Consider the following 21,500-nt stretch of genomic DNA (forward strand, 5'->3'; position numbering starts at 1 on the left):
AACAGTATGCTAGTTGCGGCGTGGCCAAAGTATCGTGGACGAGTTTGGTTGCATCTTGCTCAAATTAGGGTTTGATATGTTGAAACCCTAATTAACGCGTGTAGTATGCATGTGGCGTGTTTGGGAAGCTAGCACGTTTTGGGAAGCTAGCATGTTTTGGGAAGCTAGCTTAGTATAGCGACTTCTTTTGAGACCGTGGAAGGTTTGGAGCAACCTGATTGGTCGTCATAAAGTGGGGACAACATGCTAGGGGAGTGCTACGTTTCCAACGCGCGGTGGAGGTTTTGAAGTGACCTGATTGGTCAATGGTAAGAGGGCCGGCATGTTAGGGCGCGGCCGCACTTTTAGCGCCGCGACGAATTTGGTTTCCTAGCTTGGCTAACCATGGTTTCAACCAACGCGGTCTAGTATATGGCGCGAGGCGAAAAACCCTAATTTACAATTTAGTTGGGTTTATGAGTTCTTTGCAAGTTATCACAATGATTATATGGATTTTCGTATGTTGTCACAAAATCTTTACTTACAGAATGTAGTATGCTTTCTGTCTCAGCCTTTCGTGCAATGGCCTTAATTTTGGTACTTGGAGGTTTCCTGCTAGTCAGCTGTGAGGAACATAGCACAGGAAGCAGCGAGTCTATTATTGGCAAGGCGCCGTAATTTAATGTATATTGAGCGGTTCAATAAATGCGTCGGTGGAGAGGTTAGTACTCGCAGTACCGTTTCCTTGCAGAGTGACGTGACATTTGATGCAAGGTTTTACGATTTTAACCCTAAGCTAAAAACCACCATCAACCATTTTTACCTAAATTTCTTAAAGGCTCCAACATAACTTGGTCTAGGTCGTCGAAACCGAATGACTCATCAAATTGGCAACACAATATAACCGAATTGATTAACATTGATTTTTCCTCTTCATTATGATCTTGAGCCACAATAATATCCTCTCCAAGCTCTGAAGTCATCATCACTAGTCCACTATTACTTACATCTAAATCTGCCTCTAGTGAGCAGGTGGAGTCTTCTCCGACATCATCATTACTTCCTTCGGAGTCTTCTCCGACATCATCATTACTTCCTTCTAACTGTGCATCAAGTGAACAAGAAAATTCACCCCAATCGTCTTCATCTTCTTATACATCATTATTACTTCCTTCTAGAACTGGTACCACGTCGTTAAAATCAATTATGTTCATGAAATATTGATGGTCAGAGTCAATGGGATTTTCAGAATTGGGCATTGAGGGCGATAACATTGGTGTTGATGCTAGTGGTATACATAGTTGTCCATTGATCATGCGTTGTCGTTTCTGTGGTCATGGTACATCCACTGCTATTGTTGTTATTCGGAAAACATCGGTATCTTGCATTTAATCTCACATAGAACATATTCCGGATCCTTCTGTTTAGAATATAAACCAACACATAATTCAGAATCCAAAATATGCAATGATATATCTAGTTACCTTAATATTCGGGGAGCAACAAATACTCATGCATGATCCAGTGGCCCTTTTCACGTTTCACTTCACCCAAATTTTCCTTAGGAACATTCCATTCGAAGGTAAACACTATATTCTTTCCAATTACTTTATCATCATCATCACTTATGGGTTTACCCTTGTCTTTTGCATGACATTTTCCTTCTTCGGCGCTTCGTTTTATATTCGTACCATTTGAATTAACTTTTGATGGGAGTGAAAAAATACGCCTGATTCTTTTGAATCTCTTGAAAAAGGACGAGGATTGGTATACTGGTATATGTTTTTGTGAAACAGAAACTATCTTACAGACTCTATATCTAATTGATTTTTCACCTTCGGGATTAAATAGTTTTCTCTCAGTTGTTTTTCCGTCGGCTGGAATTTATAACCTGGAGGTAAGTAGGCTTTATCAAACACCATCTTGAAATCTTGTAAACCGTAGAACATATCATATAAGTAATTAACTCAACAACATATAAACGAAATAATTCATAATACAACATATACTATAATAATTAAGAACATCAAAATAAAGAATATGTTTTTTGGCGTTGAGAAAAACGAATAAAAATAACCCTGGCTATATATATACATATATTCCTGGTTCATGAAAAAAGATTTGCATATTAATTTGCGGGATGCTTACGAACTATATTCAAATTACTAGCTAGAGAAGAACTTACACACATAAATATTTATTAATAAAAATAGTTCAAAAGAAAAATTAATAACCTAAGAAAATAAGACAGACCCTAGAGAAGATAACTACTACGTATTGTTTCTGAAATAACATACCTTGAATGTTTTCTGTCGATGATCATGCAACTTGATTACTTCTTAAACCTGCATCTGTTATCTCTAGCTTGCGAGCACTTATTTTTTCACAAAATTGGTCAAAAAGACCAAAACACAAAATTCCTGGGTGAAATAGATTCTTAGCTTTTGATACTGTTTATATAGCCAAACATCAGAAATATATTGTTTATATAGCCAATTTAGATATTTGGCCCAGGAAAATTAAAATAAAAAAATATGTCTTACCTAAAATACCCCTAACCTTCTAAACTCTTCTTTTCAAAGAGAATTTAATTCTCTTTTCAAAACCTCCCCGTCCCGGCAGAGCTCGTTTATTCCTCACCTGCAGAATTCGATCAAAGTTTCAGAGCTCGTGTCTTTTTCAGATCTGGTTGATCAATCATGGTGATTAACGATTGTTGAATAGTTTGTTGAATCGAAGTTTCAATTGGAGTTTCAACTGTTGAATCGAAGTTTCATCTAATAGCGTCGAACGGTTAATTTTGGATCTGCCTAAGATGTTATGCAGGATAGATATGATTTGATTTTTTAAATTTGATCTTTGATGTTGTTGATTTGATATTTTATGCAGGATAGATATGTTACGCAGGAAACATAATGTGCATAACTTGTTATGCAGTAAAAATAACTATGCATAACTGCGTAGCTTATTATGCATAACTGGTTATGCATTAAAAGCAACTATGCATAACTGCGTAGCTTATTATGCATAACTTGTTATGCAGTAAAATCAAACATGCTGAACTGCGTAGCTTATTATGCATAACTGCTTATGCAGTAAAATCAAACATGCTGAACTGCGTAGCTTATTATGCGTAACTGCTTATGCAGTAAATCAAACATGCTGAACTGCATAGCTTATTTGCATAACTTGTTATGCAGAAAAAGCAACTATGCATAACTGCGTAACTTATTATGCATAACTTGTTATGCAGTAAAAATCATGCAGATAATTTTGGATCTGCATAAGATGTTATGCAGGATAGATATGATTTGTTTTTTTAAATTTGATCTTTGTTGTTGTTGATTTGATATTTTATGCAGGATAGATATGTTACGCAGGAAACATAATGTGCATAACTTGTTATGCAGTAAAAATAACTATGCATAACTGCGTAGCTTATTATGCATAACTGGTTATGCAGTAAAAGCAACTATGCATAACTGCGTAGCTTATTATGCATAACTTGTTATGCATTAAAATCAAACATGCTGAACTGCGTAGCTTATTATGCATAACTGCTTATGCAGTAAAATCAAACATGTTGAACTGCATAACTTATTTGCATAACTTGTTATGTAGAAAAAACAACTATGCATAACTGCGTAACTTATTATGCATAACTTGTTATGCAGTAAAAACAACTATGCTGAACTGCATAACTTGTTATGCAGTAAAAGCAAACATGCTGAACTGCGTAGCTTAGTATGCATAACTGGTTATGCAGTAAAAACAACTATGCTGAACTGCATAACTTGTTATGCAGTAAAAGCAAACATGCTGAACTGCGTAGCTTAGTATGCATAACTGGTTATGCAGTAAAATCAAACATGCTGAACTGCGTAGCTTATTATGCATAACTGCTTATGCAGTAAAATCAAACATGCTGAACTGCGTAGCTTATTATGCATACCTGTTATGCATTGTTTAGAGTATCTGCATAACTTGTTATGCATATAAGAAGTGTTATTGTTTTTGTTAAGCATTCCCTGCTCACTTATTGTTTTAATGCATAACATCTTATGCAGATCCAACATTGACAGCATGACAAGTTATGCATTGTTTAGGTTATCTGCATAAGTAGTTATGCATATAAAAGGTTTTTTACGCCTTCCCTGCGTCACTTATTGTTTTAATGCATAACATCTTATGCAGATCCAACATTGACAGCATGACAAGTTATGCGTTGTTTAGGTTATCTGCATAAGTAGTTATGCATATAAAAGGTTTTTTACGCCTTCCCTGCGTCACTTATCGTTTTAATGCATAACATCTTATGCAGATCCAACATTGACAGCATGACAAGTTATGCATTGTTTAGGTTATCTGCATAAGTAGTTATGCATATAAAAGGTTTTTTACGCCTTCCCTGCGTCACTTATTGTTTTAATGCATAACATCTTATGCAGATCCAACATTGACAACATGACAAGTTATGCGTTGTTTAAGTTATCTGCATAAGTAGTTATGCATATAAAAGGTTTTTTACGCCTTCCCTGCTTCACTTATTGTTTTAATGCATAACATCTTATGCAGATCCAACATTGACAGCATGAAAAGTTATGCATTGTTTAGGTTATCTGCATAAGTAGTTATGCATATAAAAAAAATTACGCCTTCCCTGCGTCACTTATTGTTTAACTGCATAATATCTTATGCAGATCCAACATTGACAGCATGATAAGTTATGCATTGTTTAGGTTATCTGCATAAGTAGTTATGCATATAAAAGGTTTTTTACGCCTTCCCTGCGTCACTTATTTTTTAACTGCATAACATGTTATGCAGATCCAACATTGATAGCATGACCTGTTATGCATTGTTTAGGTTATTTGCATAAGTAGTTATGCTACTGCTTCCTGCAATAATTTGGCACAAAACCAGTTAAATCATATTTTTAAATATGGATGAAACTCAATTATATCCTATCTTCAAAGCTAGATGAAAACCAGTTTCTGCAGGAATCAGATAAAACCTAGTTACATCCTATATATTTTGAAACCCTGATTCTTCAAATTGATTTAAAACCCTGATTCTTCAGTGAACTGATAGATTGATTGAAACCCTAGAAACCTCTGATGTTTTAGAGTAGTGTTGATGGTGTTTGAAAACGGTTAATGAAAACCAATTTCACGAAAGTGTTGACGGTGAATGAAACCCAATTTCACGAAGGTGTTGAAGGTTGATGAAACTAGCAGACAGTGGAGGAAACTGATTTTCGGATGGTTTCTGATGAATCTGCTACTGTTGATGGTTAGGAGACGGTGGAGGAAATCGATTTCTGATGGTTTTATGTGTAGGGAAACAGTGTACGAATTTTTTCCTCTTCTAGTTTGTGAGAAGATGAAGAAGAAGAAGGATGTTGGCGGTTTTCATCTGAAGAGATAAGGAGAACGTGGTTTTGTTGAGGAGACGGAGAACGTGCAGTTACAAAAGGGTAATTGGGTCAGTTTCAATTAAAAAGTTGAACTGTCCATTTGACCCAGACGAAACTTCTACCAGTCCATATGGCCCAGAAAACTTGTGTTTTTGGCTATATATCCCATTTCCTATTATTTTTTTCTCTCTAAGTTTCTTTATATCACCGATCGAGCTAGCTTTGTATATTTATATATAGTGAATTCTGATCAGTTTTCTATTAGGTTTGTATATCCATAGTGATTCAAATTTGTTTCCCGTTAGCTTTATACTTCAGCTATATATATATAATTAAACAACTTGAGCCTTAAGAAAGGCAAATCTGTTCAAATTAATTTACTAGCTTTCCTAGTCTCCCACATGCATGCATAGTTAAGGAATTAATCTAGAATTCTGAATCGGTTGATCTTCAACTCAAATCTTATGATTCATATCCACCCTTCAGTCTAAGCTTCCTAATATACGATTTAAATTTTCCGAAGGAAAGCATAATCTTACAAAAAAAAAAAGAACTTTCAAATCAAGCAAAAGGCATAAGTCATAAGGAGAATTCAGGTTCTTTGGTTGTTTTGAGATATTGATGTGCTTTTTATCCATGGATGTGGACAAAGAATTTATTAATTGGATACTCTTAGGCCTTGTTTGGTAAAAATTTATGATTATCTATTTATGATTACAAATAGTCATAAATTGATAAATGATTGATATAATCATTTTTAAAATAAATTTTCCCAAACACATTTTTTCAAATAATTGATTATCTTAAATGATGATTTCAAAAAGGAGAGGAAAGAACAATGATCAAAGATTTTTTTTAGTCATGTGTTGTCTTTTTGTCTCTCTCTTGATAGTTTAGAGAAAATAAGAAGAAAAAAATTCAATTTGAGTTCGTTAAAAAAAAAATAATTGATTATAATAAAATTTCAAAACAACTTTTTTCTGTTTATGGAAATAATGGATTTTTTGAATTATGATTAAAATAATCAATTATTATAATCGTTACCAAACACATATAGAATCCATTATAATCTGCACAATGGATTATGGGCTGATAATCTATTAAAATAATGATTACAAACAACCCTAATAGAGTATCTTACTTTGTAGATTAATTTTACCGGATCACAATGATCGTTCCCTACGGGTATATCGGATTTGAGAATTCCTGTCGGAATTGCATGAGTACGTAAGTGAGATTCCTCTGTGAATTTTTGTGACATGGAAATATTCTTGTGCGCACTTGATTCTTGCTTAGAAACAAAATGTACATACACTTATTCGAAGGTTTGCAAAAGAAAGACGAGTCGGAAGAATGATATACGTACCACTGTATTGGATTTGAAGATTTTTGTTTAGAAATTATGTGTGCATGTTTTGGGAGAAATTTGCTTATACAGTACTCGACATAGATCAAAGAAGTGTTAATTGGTACACGCTTTGGTCGCAAGACATTAGAGGAGTACTATCATGAATGTTCTAAGATTAGATGAACAAATACAAATGACGAACGATTGTTGAAACGACAATTTTATGAAGCAGAAATAGTTGGTGACAATATTTCTACAAAATTAAAATGACTGGATAATATTTAACGTATTTAACGTATGGTTTAGAACCTAACTTGTACATATTTCATTTTGGAACCTTTGAATTGATGCAAATTAAATGAGAACTTTGTAGTGGAAAATGCTGATTGTTGCACACATGTTGTAGCTGCAGGAAATCCTAAAATTACACCCTTGTGATAATCTATAAATTATTCAAGACATATATATTGAATATAAACTCCAAATATTATTATGAAGAAGGTGATATTACACTTCAAGTTAAGTGCAAACCCTAATTTAGAATTCACACAACTTTCTCTCCAAGATATATAATATTTAGGTTAGAAAATATCTAAACTCCTTTACAATACTCTCTTTCCCCTTATATTGGCCCTTACATATATAATGGATGACAACTAATAAAACCATCTTTCTCTCCTAATATCTCGGCTATCTCTACGATATATCATCGTATTGGTACTAGGAAGTCAAACTTTCTTTCGCAAAAAGTATCACACTTTCCATGTGAACCATATCTCCGCATTTCTTCTGTTATCGCACAGCTATCGTAACGCCATCGTTTATCTCAATAGTGTCTCATTAGCAGGGACGGGCCTAACAAGAGTCTAACCCGGGCTATAGATTGTCCCTGTATTTAACTAACAAACAATTATGTGTGTAAAGTTTTTGGAAATTAATGATTATCCCACCAGAGATATACTTAGCCGATGTATTTTCTTTCCCCAAATAGGTTTAGCCCATGTTATTAGAGAACTAAAACCAATATCTTCTTCAAACCATAATTATTTTCTTTCTAATCATGTTTAATTTTCCATTTTTCTTCCCTAAATCATATATTTCTTATGATATCGAGGTTGTTATAGTATTTTCGTATTTCAGACCATAACCCTCTTATGGTTATAATTTATAACTAGCCCATCTGTAATTAGCAAACCTTATTTTAAGTTGGATTGAACATAAGGACTTCTACAAGCAGTTGAAATTGTGGTGGGAAGCAATTGTGTATCAAGGAGGGGCGAGTACAATTTTCTTTCGAAAACTGCAAAACTTAAAATTCTTCATCAAACAGTGGGGTTTGCAAAGGTTTGGAGGTGTGAAACATGAAAAGACTGTTTTAACGGAGAATATTGGGAAGTTAAATATTCTTGAAGAAACTTCAGCTCTTTCACAGGCCCAGAAAGTTCTAAGGTTGCAATAAAATTCCAAGCTTTGGGTGATCGAAAGATTAGAGGCTAGAAAATGGAAACTTCGGGAGAAAAAAAATGGGTTTAGATGGGGTGATTCCAATTCTGGCTACTTTCATAGAATTGCAAGCGCACGGAGGAAGAGGAACACAATTGTTAAGTTACAAATTGACGGTGTTGATTGTTTGGACCATCATGTTATCAAAGAGGGGATAAGGAACTACTACATCAACCTTTTTTATTCTCAAAATGATATGTGTTCTTCTTTGGATGCCTTGCCTTTTCCAGTGGTAGGAGATAATGAAAATTTTTGGATGGAGAGTGGTTTCACGGAGGATGAAGTTTGGAATGTTGTGAAGAAAATGAGATCTAACAAAGCACTTGGACCAGACAGCTTCACTTCTGAATTCTATAAGAAGTGTTGGGATGTTATTAAAGTATATTTTATGAATATGCTTTTCCATCACTTTGGGTCAATAGATCGGAGACTAAATTGTTCGTTCCTTACTCTTATCCCTAAAAAAGAAAATTCGTGTACTCCAAAGGACTTTAGACCTGTGGAACTTCATCAACAAAAGGTATGTGGAGACTTGAACTCATCTATCACTCAGAAGTCTATTTACTCTATCTACTATTTGAGACAAAAGTCGTATAGCTATATAAACTTCAATTATACACATTTCATATTTCGAGCTGAGTTTAACTCGCTTGCATATTTCTCGAAATATGTGTTGGTAAGATTTCGCCTTAACCAAGTTCATCTTATATTCTTGACGAAATTCAAAAGATGATCATGTGAAAATCACCTGGTAACATCTTACATGACTTGTGTGAGACAGTCATTTGATGTAGACTCAGAATGTTTCGTATTGATTATTCGATCACTTGAAAATTTATTTGAAGATAATAGTTTGTGTGAGACAGCTATTGTCGTCTTCCGAGAATGTATGTTTCAATAGTTGAAATAAGAGTTTAGAATAATTGGATATAAGCACAGTATATGTACTTGCATATGTGTAATCCAAGTCATGGAACCATGGTATGCATACCCGTATGCGTACTGATTGGCTTTGTCAAGGTCCGTGAACTCAGTTCGCATGCCGGTACACGTACATGCGTGAGGTTCTAGTTTCGGGACTTTACTGAGTTTGGTGGTATGCATATCCGTTCGCATACTGAGGAACCCAAACTTAGTCCGCCACTTAGGTATGCGTACCCGTTTGCATACTTGAGTTAGTTATGTTCTAAAATCGATTTGTTCATGAACTAATACATTTTTATATTAAGGAATGCAATCTTTTGCAAACCTTGGATATAATTTTCATGACTTGATTCGAGTGAATCAAAATCGATTTTGCTTCAATTGTGTCTTGTATACTTCTTTGAGAATATAAACAATTGAAAAACTCTAGAACTAGTTTCATCTCATTCATTTGAACTAGTTATGGTTAAGATGAATAAGGTTGATATGAAAGTGTTCATACTGCTAACTTCGGTAAACCATTGTTGAACCAACAAAGATGTACACGTTTAGGTATGATTACTCATATCTAAATGAAGTCACTTTTCATTTGTGTGTAACAAGCTAAGTTCGATCTAACAGTTGAAAGATATTATCTTGAGTCTAATTAGGTTTTCATTTAACGGTGAATATTGAATGCTTTGTTACCAAGGTAACATTGATTGCAAACCCTGATTTGAAAACTATATAAAGGAGAAATCTGGTAACTGGGAAACCTTATCCCCACACCTCCTGTGTGATACTAGTTGCGATTAGAGTCGATTCTCCTTTAATCTTAGATTTTTCCAAAACCCTATAGGTTAACGATTTAAATACTTCATTGGGATTGTGAAGCCAGACCCAACTATTTTCTCTGTAGTTACGTGTTCTGATCTTGCTATTTTCTATCTTGATTGAGTACTATCTTCTCTTAGATTTTATCAAGATTTAATCTCGGATAGGTAAGATAAAATGTAGTCACAAACATCTTCGTCTCATCGTTTTTGATTCCACAATATCTTATCTTGCTACCATGCGATTAAGATTATTGTGAGGTGATTGATATTTCTAGGTTGTTCTTCGGGAATATGAGTCCGGTATATCAATTGGTTCATGTTCACCTTGATTTATCAGAAGACGGAAAAAACTCATAAGTTTATGTGTGGGAGACAGATTTATCTATTCAATAGAATTTTCTGTGTGAGACAGATTGGTTTATCAAGTCTTCGACTTTGGGTTTTAGCAACTCTTAGTTGTGGGTGAGATCATCTAAGGGGATCAAGTGCGTAGAATTCGGCGTGGTACTAGAGGTGTAAGGAACACGACTGTACCTTGATCAGTGTGAGAATGGTTAGGGCTCAACTACATTCCAGTCCGAAGTTAACTTGGAGTAGGCTAGTGTCTGTAGCGACTTAATACAGTTTGGTGTTCAAATATGGACTAGGTCCTGGGGTTTTTCTGCATTTGTAGTTTCCTTGTTAACAAAACTTATGGTGTGTGTGTTATTTCTTTTCCGCATTATATTTATTTATATAATTGAAATATCACAGGTTGTGCGTAAGTTCAATCAATTGTGAATCCAACCTTTGGTTGTTGATTAAATTGATTGACACTTGGATATTGGTTTTTGATACCGTCCAAGTTATTTCTTATATTCAATCGGGCTAGCAAATTCCTATTTGTTTGATTGCGGATTGAATTGAGAAATTGAGATATAATTCTTTGATATACTTTTCTTAAGATTGAGTCTGAATGTCTAGTTGATTCTCTTAAAAGTATATTGGATCTAGTACATAAAGATTTCTAAGCGAAATATTGGGTGTGGTTATTAGACCGACGCTTTTTCAATTGGTATCAGGGCAGGCAAACACATTTAAGACCTTATAAGTCTGTGTTTGTAGCGATCTGACCCTATGGAGAAAAGTGTTATCTTAATAAATGAACCACCAGATCCAGACTAGGGATTTCAAAATTCTCTTCCATGATTGATTTAGTAAAATATGTAGAAGAAATTCTATCTAAACCTCCACTAGGTTTAAAATCCCTAAAAGTGTTTTCAGGGCTTGAGAAAAGGCTCGAGAGCTTGTGTCTTGATGTTGAGGTATATCTCCAGAAAGAGAAAGAATCTCTTGTATAAGCTAAATCAAGTTGTGATGAATAATCTCCATGTTGAGGTTGATATTGATCTTCTTATCAGTAAGGGCATTCCCTATGTCTCCTGTGTCTCTAACAAATTGGATATAATACAATAATTATCTAAACCTAATCTATCAGTTAGTTCTATCCATGAAATTGACTCTGTTCATCAATCAAACCCTGATACACCTTCTCAAGATAATGACACTGCCCTCACTTTTGAGAAAGTCGGGATGTCTATTTTTTTCAAAAGAGTTTCCTTGTGCAGTACTGAACATTATCTGCATAAACTGTGTGTTATAAGTTGGAAACGAAGAAATTAGGAACACAAATTATCTTGTGCTCTTTGAAAAACTTGTAAAAACAGTTACTTGAGTTTCTCTCAATACTGTCAAATGCAAGAATAGTTGGAAAGAAGCTCTTTCTTGGTGCCATGGTGAGCAAGACATTGTTCACATCAACAAAACTGATTGTGTCGGAAGTGCATCCTCACCAAGAAATGCACTGTTATGTATACGGTGAGGGAAGCACAAGAATTGAGGTGCACATGTTGCGTTAGTTCTGATTTTGAATCTGTGGTCAGGCTGTAGAATTCAATTGGATTCTTATAAAGGTATGTATATCAACTTGAGCAAGATTTGTGTTTTTATCATTTGCTTAGAGTACTTATATTGATCCATGTACCTTACTTATCGTTCATTTGTACCTAACTTGATTTGTGTTTAAGGTTCTTAAACGTTTAGGTTTGAAAATAGTAGTTCGGGATGTTTGGACTTAATGGTACACATACCAGGTATGCATACCATCATTTAAAATCAAAATCCAGGGATTTTAGTTCGCAAACTCGTTTGCATACCGCTCCAGGTCACAAAAATTCGTTTGCAAACCGGTATGCATACTGGCTTGTAGACGTCAATATTCGCTAAACTTGTTTTGGCCGTAACTTCTTCGTCCGAACTCGGAATGACCTCACTATTTTTGCATTCTCTTCCTATTTGAATTCTATTCAAAATGGAGATGAGAATTCTTTAATTTGGATGTGTTAAGACTGGTATTTGTCCCGTCTCTTGTTTTTGAGCGTTTTGTTCCGCTTCGTCGCAGTTTTTCCACTTCTCTTGGACTTGGGCACTTGGATTATTTGAGTACTACTCTTTTAAGCTTATTTGTAGCTTTTACAAGAATGTTGTTGGTGAATCACAAAAAAAGGAAGTTTAAGAATGGGCAGTAGTACGCACTGCTATGGGATTCTTGAAGTTCACAATCATCTTATGTGAACTATGGTGCATGGTCATTAATGAATTTGTATGTTCTTCTTTGTTAAGCAAATATTTTTATACGCCTTTGGTAGCTATTATTGGTGTAAATCCGTGCGAAAAATATTGATTCTACCCTCTAAGGACAAATCATCTTATATGTGCATTACGAGTTTGTCTTGATGTCTAGGAAACTTCTTATGAAAATTTATTCTTGTGTTTTAATAAGGATAACTAGGGTTTGGAATAGCAATCATTGTTATCACACATAGCTATTTCCAACGGTTTTCATCTTGCAATTTTTTTGGATTTATTTATTTACATCCTAAAGTTTATTTGGAAGATGATTTTACAGTATTAATCTTTATGGTTTTATATATGGGTCGGGATCGACCAAAAAACTGTTTTAACAAAAGAAATTGACCAAACATAGTATCCAAAAGATCTTATCTATCTAATGGTTAGAATTTTTAATGACATGGCGCTTAAATAACACTTCATATGTGTTTGGCAGCGAACAAACTTGTGGAATGTAAAATAATGTATTCTGAATCCCCATATTCCTCATTATGCTCTTCAATGGAGGAAAAAACAATCGAGAAGACACTTACCCCATGTTTTTCTTTTTCATTCTTTTTGTCTCAATTTCTTCCTCTTAACTTAATATTTGATGCTCATAAATCATAATTTTCTTCTTTGCGACATCCATGTTCTGAGTAACTCAGAACTATATTATCATAGGGAAGCTTAGTTTGGTGTTTTGTATTGGGTATTTTTTTTTAATTTAAATTGATTAGTGAAATCATCATAACTTTTGTCTACACGAGTTTGAGTTTTCAGACGTTATTGAATTCTCGTGAATCCACTTAATAATCGGATTAAGAAGAGGAGGAATAAGCTCTACTATTTCACCTAAATCATCCTTTTCTTTTAGGATTTTCATACAGTATTCATTACTTTACCATGAATCCATAAGAATAAACTTAAGAAAAAGAAGAGCCATTAGCAATAATTTAATTAAAATGGACAAAATCTTGATGAAAACGGATAGGTTAACCCAAACATATAATAGGAGTGGGTTATTAGTTTTTGGTACTCAGATTTTGACCCGAATCTGGGTTTGGTCTAACATTTGTCCAGCCTTTGCATTTGGTCTAAAGACCAACATTGACCCGGTTAGACGTTGACTTCAGTTTAATAATTATTAAAAAAGTTAAATTAAATTTAATTCATATTTTAATTTACTACTATACCCGTTCATTCCACCAAAAATTTCTTTCCAATGCCTTGATCCATCTTCTACTTCATCTTCTTCCCCAAAACCAAACAACTGCTACGAGAGAAGATGGAGTCTGCAACATGGTTTTCCACTGAATCGGTGAGGAGATTAAAATGGATCTTGAGAAGTTGGGATGGTCAAGACACAAGGAAGAATAGGTTTGAAGATGAAATTCAGAACTCTTCTCTCTTTTCCCCTCTTTATAAAGTGCGATTTGAGAATTTTTCTGGCATCATTGATTGTTCTTTAATCTCTATTATCTAATATGAGTTTTGTTTAAGTATCAAGTCCATAATTTATCAAATCTAGAATCGAGATTTGGTTACCAAGATCAAAGATTTGATTGGGTTAGGGTTTCTTGTACACTGAAGAGAGTTGAATCAGAAAAAACTAATAGGGTTACGAGTTCTTGAGATACGGAATCAACGGAAGTTTTGGGATCGAGAGAAACGGAGAAAGATCAAAGGGTAGTTGATGGTGCTGATATTGATTGATTTGGTGAATTCGAACCTAACAGTAAGGTAATCAAAGAGTTTAAATCAGGCTTTTTCTTAATTGAAGGTTCAATTAGTGAATTTGGTGGATAAACTGAATAATAGTGATGGGTTTTGATTAAATATGAATTCGATATGTTTGATGATGGTAAAAGGGAAACTTAATTTTGTGATGAACAGAGCAGGTGGTGGTTGATGTTGCCGTTGTAGTGAACAGTGGGGTTTGCTTCTTCAACCAAAAGTAGTCCTAGTATGATTCATATTTTCTTATATTCACTAATATGTCCTATTACATACTGGTATTGTGTATCACACATCATACCCAGTGATCGATGGCGGTACTTCGTGTAACTCAGAATATGAAATATCGACCAATCAGCCATATCTCACTGATATTTTGGCGAAAGTACTTTTTATTAACTACACATGAGAAATTGCAGATGAAGAACGAAGGGGATGAACTCGTTGGTGTTGGTCCATGATTTGATGGAGGATGATTCTAGACAGAAGAAATTCCGGTATGTGTTTCCGTTGAATCAAGAAATTAGTCAAGGAGAAAATGTTGCCGCTGATCCGAGACCCATTTTAGGAGTGCATTAGTAAATTCAGTATTTTGTAATATTTTTATTTTATAAAAAATAATTAAATCCTAGTCATAAACAGTCATCATGGGTCAACGTTGGTCTTTAAACCAAATGCAAAGGCTGGATAAATGTTAAACCAAATCCAGGTTTAGGTCAAAACCTGAGTACCAAAAACCAAATAACCCAATAAGAGTTGACGATTTCTTAAAATTTTCTACTCAAGATCCACGAAGAAGGAAACTAAAGAAAATATTTTGTCCATGTGATTAGCCAAACACGTCTTAGAGCTATATTTTGCCTAATGATATCAAAACTACTATCCGTCCGATATATAAGATCTCATGGTCTACGTGTTTTGTCAAATAGTTTTGTTAAAATCTTTTGTCGCGCGATCCCCTTCGTTTATATATTGCAACTTGTTATGGGATATATGTGTTTGCGTCTGTGAACTATGCTTGTCCCATATATGCTCACAAGTTAAGTCTATCATATGTCTTTATGCAAATTTTGATAAAAGATAGAATGAACTTTTGACAACAAAAGTTAAGCCTATTATGTCATTATGAAAATATTGATGGAAGATATGATGAACTTTTGTATATAAAGATTAAGTCTATTACACGTCTATATGCAAATATTGATGAAAAATAAAAGGAATCTTTGAATAATTCACAGTAAGTTCTCTTATGTGAGCATTTCCGATTAAATTAATCATGGGTTCTCTTGTAGTTAATTTGATTGAGTATTTTGGATACAAATTCATGTTTCATGTTATTCGTTAATGTCCAAAGAAATTATTCTTTTCTTGAGAAAGTAAGGCCGCTGTTGTTGTTCTTTCGGGAATGACATTTTATACGGGAGAGTTCTTAATTGAATTGTGCTTAATTGCCAAATCTTTGTGGGGAGTGCGGCTGTGTAATATTGTAGGATTTTTCTTGTATCTTTATAAACTCCTTGATGAATACACTAGTTTCGACTATGTGAAATCATCGAAACAAAGTTGATACGTTCTCTTTTGGTCGTGAAGTATCTCTATGGAAATTTCATTAGGATCCCACTAGTTTTTGTACCTTTGCCAATTTTTATTGACAAAAAGGGGGGAAATTAATGTGTAGTCACACTACAAATACATATGGTTTACAGATCATTATGTAAGGGGGAGTGGTTTTCATGTGAGATGAAGTATTGATTAAGGAGGAGTGATACATATCACCATAGTATTGTTGTCAAAGTTGTGATAGAATTTGTATTTTGATGCTGTGTAATAATACAATGACATTGTATAACAATGATTTAGAGCTACTGTTTTCTCATTCTTATAGCTACGGATCTTCAACAACTATGATGCTGAGTTGAACACATTCAGAATCACTAGAGTACTTGGAAGTGACGAAGATTTCGAGTAATGTTGAAGAACCAAGGAAATCAAGCATTTGGATTGAGATCTACAAAGTTTATTTATTTTTTATTCCATATATATTGATAGTTTTCTCCCTAAAATTGACAAAGTGGGAGATTGTTAGAGCACTGCTCGGTCAAACTCGCAAGCGTTGCTATCTCAAGCTTGTTGTCAATTTTACTTGCCAAAACTATAAGTTTTGATTTCTAGTCTACTTATAGCTAAGTCTCGGATTAGGATAGAAAGTGTAGTTGAGCATTAGACTTCAGGGCGTTCATCGATTGAAGATGAAGAACTACTAAGGGGAGCTTGTGGAACTTCATCAACAAAAGGTATGTGGAGACTTGAACTCATCTATCACTCGGAAGTCTATATACTCTATCTCCTATTTGAGACAAAAGTCGTATAACTATATAAACTTCAATTATACACATTTCATATTTCGAGCCGAGTTTAACTCGCTTACATATTTCTCGAAATATGTGTTTGTAAGATTTCGCTTTAACCAAGTTCATCTTATATTCTTGACGAAAATAAAAAGATAATCATGTGAAAATCACCTGGTAACATCTTACATGATTTGTGTGAGACAGTCATTTGATGTAGACTCAGAATGTTTCGTATTGATCATTCATCACTTGAAAATTGCTTCAAAGCTAATAGTTTGTGTGAGACCGCTATTGTCGTCTTCTAAGAATGTTTCAATGATTGAAATGGGAGTTTAGAAACTTAACCATAATTGGATTTAAGCACAATATGCGGTACTTGCATATATGTTGATCCAAGACCGGAATGCAGTATGCATACCCATATGTGTACTGACAAGGTCAGGTAAAGTCCGGGAACTAGAGTATGCTTACTTGTACGCGTACTGGCGAAGTCAGTTGAAGTCCAGGTACTATAGTATGCATACCTGTACGCGTACTGGATTCAACTGAAACTTGGAAGTGTACGACAGTTTGCATACCCGTTTGCACACTGACGAACATAGTCTAAGCCCGACTACTTAGGTATGCGTACCCGTTTGCATACTCGAATAACATTGCTGAGATTTTGTCGGAACTTACAAACAACCTTTGCAGGTCACACTTACGAGTATTAATCTCTTTTTCTTTCAGAGATAGGGTCCTGGTGAGTTCATCATTAAAACAATCTTGTTAAAGCACTGTTCGGTCGAACTCGCAAGCGTTGCTATCTTAATCTTGTTGTCAAGTTTAGTTGCCAAAACTATAAGTCTTGATTTCTAGTCTACTTAGAGCTAAGTCTCGGATTAGGATATAAAGTGTGGTTGAGCATTAGACTTCACGGCATTCGTCGATTAAAGATGAAGAACTACTAAGGGGAGCTTGTAGAACTTCATCAACAAAAGGTACGTGGAGACTTGAACTCATCTATCACTCAAAAGTCTATCTACTCTATCTCATATTTGAGACAAAAGTCGTATAGCTATATAGACTTCGATTATACACATTTGATATTTCGAGTTGAATTTAACTCGCTTACATATTTCTCGAAATATGTGTTGGTAAGCTTTCTCTTTAACCAAGTTCATCTTATATTCTTGACGAAAGTCAAAAGATGATCATGTGAAAATCACCCGGTAACATCTTACATGATTTGCGTGAGACAGTCATTTGATGTAGACTCTAAATAAAATTCTTATCTACAGTTGTTTGAGAAATGGATGTAATTTTTTAGATTTTTATATCATTTTTTAATTTGCGGATGCATAAGACCTCGTTACTATCGGGACTTTCTTGTTGAAGGCAAAACATTTCCAAATTGTCGAGCATGTTTAATGTTTTTTGGTATGTAACTTTCTTCTTTGGTTAAAACATATACGACACAAAAGAAAATCCCTGGCATAGAGAATGCCTAATACCATCAAAAAAAAAAAAATGTTTGGAAGAAGAAATGGCCAGATGCAGTATGTCCCTAGAACATTTCTGATGGATAATTCAATCAAGAAACTGTTTTGGTAGCTTTAGGTTTCTTTGCTTTAGATACAGGACTGGGTGTTTCTTTGAAAGCAGAAGGACAAAGGCTGTTTACTCCGCACATTCCACAACGAGGTCTTAGAGGAGTACAAATCGTCTGCCCAAATCCAACCTGCCACATCAATTGCTAATGAATCAGGGCATCCTATCTGTGTAAAATCTCTGAAAATTATGGTGATAACAGAGTAAAGGGAAAGAAAAAGAAATTGCTCGCACCAATAACGGGTTTATGGCAACCCACTCCTCCATTGGAAGCCACAACTGAAGAGACTCCCTTGTTCCCTCAGGAGTTGAAGTTTTCTGTAATTAAAGAAACAATGACATATCAATATAACAGAATGTGCCCTACGAAGACTGCATCCGCACATACTAAGGTCTTCCTATCCATGTTGCTCTATCCGACGGCTAATACACTTAGACATTGAGCCGATTAAAGTTGGGGTACAATACCTGTCCAGTGCCTGGCTTTGAAACCCATCCAAGGCGATTACAAATGCGATGAACGTGGGTGTCTACACATATGCCCTGAACATTGTCCCACGCAACATTCATAACCTGCACTGCCAAAAATGAATGAGATCTTAGGAGACTAAATTAATGTTTTCAAGTCGAGCAATGCCAACATTTAAAAAGTGAAGGACATACTAGGTGAGCCATCTTAGGACCAATTCCTGGAAGTGCCAGTAACTCCTCCAGTGAACTAGGTATGTCCCCTCCGTACTTCTGGAGACAGATTTTTGCAACTTTCTTCAAGTTCGAAGCCTTTCTAGTGTAAAACCCAACCTGCCCGGAGAAATTTAATGAAAGGGAATCAAGCAATGTAAAATACCACACCTGCGACACTAAAAGTTTTCGACCCGTTTCTGTATGATAGAAAAACAAATTTCAAGAATTAACAATTTCAGATGTGAGATCACCTCAATAAAAGAAGACTTACTGGATAAATCAAATCCTTGATTACAGATTCCTCAGCATTATCTATGGTATCAGCAGCAAGAAGACCATTTTTAAGAAGCCTTTGGACCGCCCCTGGAATATCCAAAAGGAATTAATCATCCAAGAAATTACTGCAACAGAAGGTCTAAGCTAAGGTCTAGCTAACTCCGAATATGCTGATGAGCAGAAAGTAATAACCAATTCTATCAGGAAGCATGGACCAGATTCGAGTTCCAATTTTCAGCTTCAGGTATTTTGTAAATACAGCACTACCATACATGTATCAATTTAACCATTTGGGAAGGATACACGAATTCAAATTATCAGAAAACTCTAGAATCCAATTTTAAAAGTGACAGTGAATACTCAAGACGATGACTGGAAACTTGCCATGATTAACTGCATCCTTTGTTTGGCTTGATAGAAGAGAAGACACTAACACTGCGAAACGTCTTTCCTGATATATACAAGAAATATGATCACCATATGATATGCCTTACAAAGTAACATACTGTCAGCCTACCATATGATACTAATAAGAAGCCTACACGAATATTACCTTTTCATCTAGCTCCATTATAGAGTTTTGGCTTAATGATTAGGAGAAAACATTACCTTTGGTGGAAGCAGACTGCCAGCTTTCTCACATCCCATAGTGTCTACTGGCGCAACTTCAGAAGATCTCATCTTGCGAATCCCTTCAAGAACTTCCTCCCAATTTGCAGGTGCTTCACCTATTTACAGCAAAATTCTCAGGGTAAAATTTCTGCCAATAAAGAGATAGAACCTTTCACTGTATTGAACAACACTAAGAATTTAACATCAAGTAACAGGAGTTAAGGAATGATTTTGGTAACAACCTGCTGCAGTGTCATCTTCAATGAAAGAATGCTTAAAAAAACTTCAGTTAAAGTAGACCGTGTACATGACTACATGTCAACTCAATTGGTACCATCCACATTGCCATAACAAAGACTTGGACTCGCAATTTATTAAAACTACAGTAGTATCTAGTTACACTAAGAAGACAACAGCTTACACCATCTTCCTCATACCTTTCAGCTTGATACTGAGAGTTTCTCCTTTTCCAGTTAAAGCCTTATCTAATGATGTTTCGGTATCTCGCAACTTTCCTGCATATACGACACATTGTATTTTAGTTAAGGATAAACGCACTACACTATAATAATAACACGTTAATCGCAAAAGATATATCACAATGCTGAATTGAAACAAGGCAAACAGGTAACAAGTCTTATAATTTTGCAAATCCTAACTCAATCCAATCTTTGCCTCAAACCCAAATATTCTAATTGCAAGTCTTTCGCACTTACTTTTGGACGCAGATCCTTCGACTTTCCGATATGCAAACTCTTCAATATCAGGTAAACGCAAATCACTAAACTGCAACCAGTAACATTTAACAATCAAACAAAAGGTATCAAGAAAATTCCACCAATATCCCATTTCCACAAAAATATAAGAAAATGATAAAGAAGCCCCTTACTTTGTTATCTTCATCGGGTTCAATTTTCAATTTCTCTTCTGTTTTAATCTCTACTACCTTTTTCTCTCTTTTCCTCCTCACAAACACACGAATTTCTGCTCACAGAAAAGAATTTTTTTTTTTTACTAATGTTCCGATAAACAGATAAACCATGGAAAAGATTAAAACTTTAGCTCAGGAATGACATCTAAATGAAAAATCATGAAAACCCATTACAGAAAAATGAGATTACTAACCTGGGTTTGGTTCAGATTCTGTGATTTCATTCTTGATAGTGAAATTTGTTGAAGAAAATCTAGTTATCGGCATATGGAAGGCAAAACTAGGGTTTGTGTTTAATTTGATTTGGGAGAAGGAAGTTAGAATTGAATTTCTGAAGAGAAGGAACAGCAGAGGTCATTTGGAGGGAAACCCAAGAATAAAGCCAAGAGATAAATAACACACATTTGGGTTTTTTTGTTGTTTCTACGGGAGTCACCGGTCAGAACTAATTTGTCACTCTCGTGTGGAGACGGGATGCTGCTTGAATAGCTACTACCATGAAAGTTGGGCATATTATGGGTAGATGCCTAGATGGAAATCTCTTTTTACCCTAAACTCAATCCCTTCTTTTAATTTGAACAAAATGAAACTAAATGATAAAAAAGACAAATAATTTGTCGTTTGGTCTATTAGAGCAAGTCCCTTGAGACACAATATATTTAATGATATGCCTGTCCAGGTGAAT

At 34.9% G+C, this 21,500-nt stretch overlaps 1 protein-coding gene across 1 annotated transcript; it reads right to left on the bottom strand.

The window, feature by feature from the left end:
• Positions 1 to 18,083: 18,083 nt before the first annotated feature.
• Positions 18,084 to 21,283, bottom strand: LOC113330226 (endonuclease III homolog 1, chloroplastic-like). Its single transcript, XM_026577089.1, has 11 exons — positions 21,010 to 21,283; positions 20,774 to 20,868; positions 20,601 to 20,670; positions 20,322 to 20,399; positions 19,882 to 20,000; positions 19,657 to 19,723; positions 19,268 to 19,359; positions 18,976 to 19,113; positions 18,781 to 18,885; positions 18,547 to 18,630; positions 18,084 to 18,442 (listed from the first exon to the last, which is right to left on the bottom strand). Exons 1-11 carry the CDS (start codon positions 21,080 to 21,082, stop codon positions 18,296 to 18,298), a joined length of 1,068 nt encoding a protein of 355 aa, XP_026432874.1. The 5' UTR covers positions 21,083 to 21,283; the 3' UTR covers positions 18,084 to 18,295.
• Between the last annotated feature and the right edge of the window lie 217 nt (positions 21,284 to 21,500).

Source organism: Papaver somniferum, unplaced genomic scaffold, assembly GCF_003573695.1.
Source record: "Papaver somniferum cultivar HN1 unplaced genomic scaffold, ASM357369v1 unplaced-scaffold_117, whole genome shotgun sequence".
Lineage (NCBI taxonomy): Eukaryota > Viridiplantae > Streptophyta > Magnoliopsida > Ranunculales > Papaveraceae > Papaver > Papaver somniferum.